This window comes from Pinus tabuliformis, chromosome 2_2 (genome assembly GCF_031772625.1).
Source record: "Pinus tabuliformis cultivar Carrire ecotype Pingquan chromosome 2_2, CPIR1, whole genome shotgun sequence".
NCBI lineage: Eukaryota > Viridiplantae > Streptophyta > Pinopsida > Pinales > Pinaceae > Pinus > Pinus tabuliformis.
The window spans coordinates 982,364,549-982,367,686 of record NC_142300.1 but is presented as its reverse complement, the minus strand read 5'-3'; the positions used below and the strand labels follow the sequence as shown (position 1 = coordinate 982,367,686).

At 36.6% G+C, this 3,138-nt stretch overlaps 1 protein-coding gene across 1 annotated transcript; it reads right to left on the bottom strand.

Moving 5' to 3' along the window:
* Positions 1-1,801: 1,801 nt before the first annotated feature.
* On the bottom strand, positions 1,802-2,704 carry LOC149196588 (uncharacterized). Its single transcript, XM_089408359.1, has one exon. The coding sequence runs from the start codon at positions 2,702-2,704 to the stop codon at positions 1,802-1,804; it is 903 nt and encodes a 300-aa protein (XP_089264485.1).
* Between the last annotated feature and the right edge of the window lie 434 nt (positions 2,705-3,138).

Genomic DNA, 3,138 nt, shown 5'->3' with positions numbered 1-3,138 from the left:
AGTCGAGCGTATTACGAACTGTGAATCATTTTGCCTATCTTTGCTCGTATGCAATGTTTCGAAATTTGAAGAATTCGAAATGTTAAGCATGGAAATTACCAAATTGATGGTGACTTTCAAAATTGGTTGTATCCATTTTATGAATATATACGGATCAGGTTTGGCCGACTTGATTGTAATACATGGGTTTCGCAGTCGAGCGTTTTACGAACTGTGAATCATTGCGCCTATCTTTGCTCGTATGCAATGTTTCGGAATTTGAAGAATTTTAAATGTTGAAGTACGGAAAGTACCAAATCGTTGAATACAGAGATGGACTTCAAAGATGTATTGAAAACCAAGATAAGGAGTGCCATAATAATAAAACCAAGATCCTATCCTTTGTTTTTATGTTGATTTTAGAAAAGAATTTAACACTATGTCCACAACTATATGTTAGAATATGTTAGAAGAACTAAATGTTCCTTATGAACTAAGCTATAACTAAAATACTATATGAAGGTGTCATTTCTATATGATACTCTTTTAGATGTGAACTATAGGGACATAATACCTCTAGAGAATAGTGGAGAAGAGTAAGACAAATCCAAAATTTTTTTATAGCTTATAATTTTAATATTAAAAATAATACACCTTATCTTATCCTTCTCATAAAAGTTTGTCCCTCTCCCAAAACAATAACAACACTATGCATTAAACCATTCCCAAAACAATATAAAATAAAAATATTTTTTATAACACTTAAAACATAAATTAAAAAAACTAAAGATTATGTATTAATGGGATCTTTCTCTTGAATTTCCATTTCAGAATATATGTTGTAATATTAAATTTATGACAATTTTGAAATTCTCTAAGTATAAAAACTATGACAATTTTGAAATTCTCTGCGTACTACATTTTATTAAAAAAATATCATATGATAATAAAATTAGAATATGAATATTTTCCATAGTAATCAAATAAGTAATGTTTACGGGAACATGGTGATCTACATAAGATATCTAGTCAGATTAGCCTCGAAATATGTGGTGTTTAAGGGCAAATTCCTTGAATTTTGAAATCAAAAACCAACTTGTCACCTTTCATTGGGTAAAAAGAATCTACTTCCAATTTTGAAAGGTAGACGTGTATCTATATATAAATTCATATTTCCACCCATCGTCTTATTTAAAATTGAGAATAAGGTTGTAATTTAAAAAACAATTCACTTAATAAATTTAACAAATTTTACCCCTCCTTAATTTGTCTTCACATTTTCAAACAAGGTTCTCAAGCGTTTTACACATTTATTAATTATATTTGAAACAATTTGCCTATCAAATTCTATTGCTATTTTGAGAGGCCTCGTTTATCATGATGGAGTAACTGTTTACATTGGTCAATGGTCATAGGGTAACTGTGGGAACCAACGTTTCTTCTGTCTTCATACAAACCTTCTTATTCGTGAAATTGAGGGAAATCCTCAATGGTCTTCATACAAACCTTCTCATTCTTGAAATTGAGGAGCCTCCACAATGTTCTTCATGCAAACCTTCTCATTTTTTAAATTGAGGAGCCACTTCAATGGTCATGGGGTAACGGTAGGAACCAATGTCCAACCTGTCTTATGGGCTTTGTAACTTCATTCATGTCCAACCAACGTTACTTCTATCATTTCCATGTCCAACCAACGTTACTTCATTCATGTCCAACTCACGTTACTTCTATCATTTCCATGATTGTAGAGGCCATTCATGTCCAACTCACGTTACTTCTATCATTTCCATGTCCAACCAACGTTACTTCATTCATGTCCAACTCACGTTACTTCTATCATTTCCATGATTGTAGAGGCCATTGGTATCAGTATATCCGGATCCAATTTCTCCTTTGGCAAGCATCGCAGAAATTGTAACAGTCCATCAAATGGCAATTTCAGCAAATCTTTCTCAAACCGCTTGAGCAGCGCCAAACCCACACCGAAAACAGTCTTGATGCCCTCACAGAGAAAAATGTCCCAGATCCGAACTACTAATGGCATTGGCAAGTCGGTAGAGAAAACCGTCATGAACCATCTGCTTCCATACATCAAGGGCGTGATTTTCTGCTCCTCAAAATGCTTCCCAACCCTAGGCAACACCTCCTTCACGAGCATTGCAAACTGACAAAGGCATTGGTGCAGAAGAGGCAAATCGTCCCCATAAAGACCTCGCAATGGCTTTTTCTCTGCGCCCTTGAGCACTGCCACCATCACCCAAAACGCCTCCTCCTCACTCATGTAATGCAGAATCATGGCTGCTATGAAGTTCATTCCCTGAGTATACCCCACATCATTATCGTACACAGAATACGCCTTCAACACATTGTGCAGAGATATTTGGGTAGCACTGTCTCTAGCAAGAAAAAAATCGTCGGACATTATGGTCCTTTTGAGATCATTGACAATATATACCTCGGATTCGGACTCTTCAGACGATAAGAGTAAAGGGTAAATTCCAGGGTTGGCCAACAGAAGTTCCCGGCCGCCTGAAATGAGTTGCCAAACGCTACCCCGAAGCCAATCTGCAATACCATGTCTGATCGCCCTTTTAACTTCTTGTGGGTTCCTTAACATCAACACCCAATAACTGAGGGTTTGGTTGTCGCTTTCAAAGTTGTGATGGTCTTTTTGTGACCTGAGCTTAAACGGATTGTTGGTTCGGCTAATAGGACAGCCAGTCATCGTTAACTTCGCGGCTGGGCCCTTTTCTGTTTTGAAATTAGTTGACAGTTGAACTGCTTTATCATTTGTCCTGCGTTCAAGGTTGACATTGCCCTTCGTCTTGTCTATTCTACTTATTTGGGGACTGTAGCGGTGGACTGCTGTCGTGAAAGGGATTTTGATATCCATTTGAAAAGATGGGGATGGAACTGTATAATTAGAAGTCAGAACTATGCCTCTCAGAACTATATCTCAGACGATGCTAAACTAGATCTCAGTAGATATAGTGGAAATATGCTGACTTTCAAAATTGGTTGTATCCTTTTTATGAATATATACGGATCAGGTTTGGCCGACTTGATTGTAATACATGGGTTTCGCAGTCGAGCGTATTACGAACTGTGAATCATTGCGCCTATCTTTGCTCGTATGCAATGTTTTGGAATTTGAAAAAT

Excerpts from the sequence above, each read along its gene's own strand:
- LOC149196588 (XM_089408359.1), bottom strand. The coding sequence starts at position 2,704 with ATGACTGGCTGTCCTATTAGCCGAACCAACAATCCGTTTAAGCTCAGG.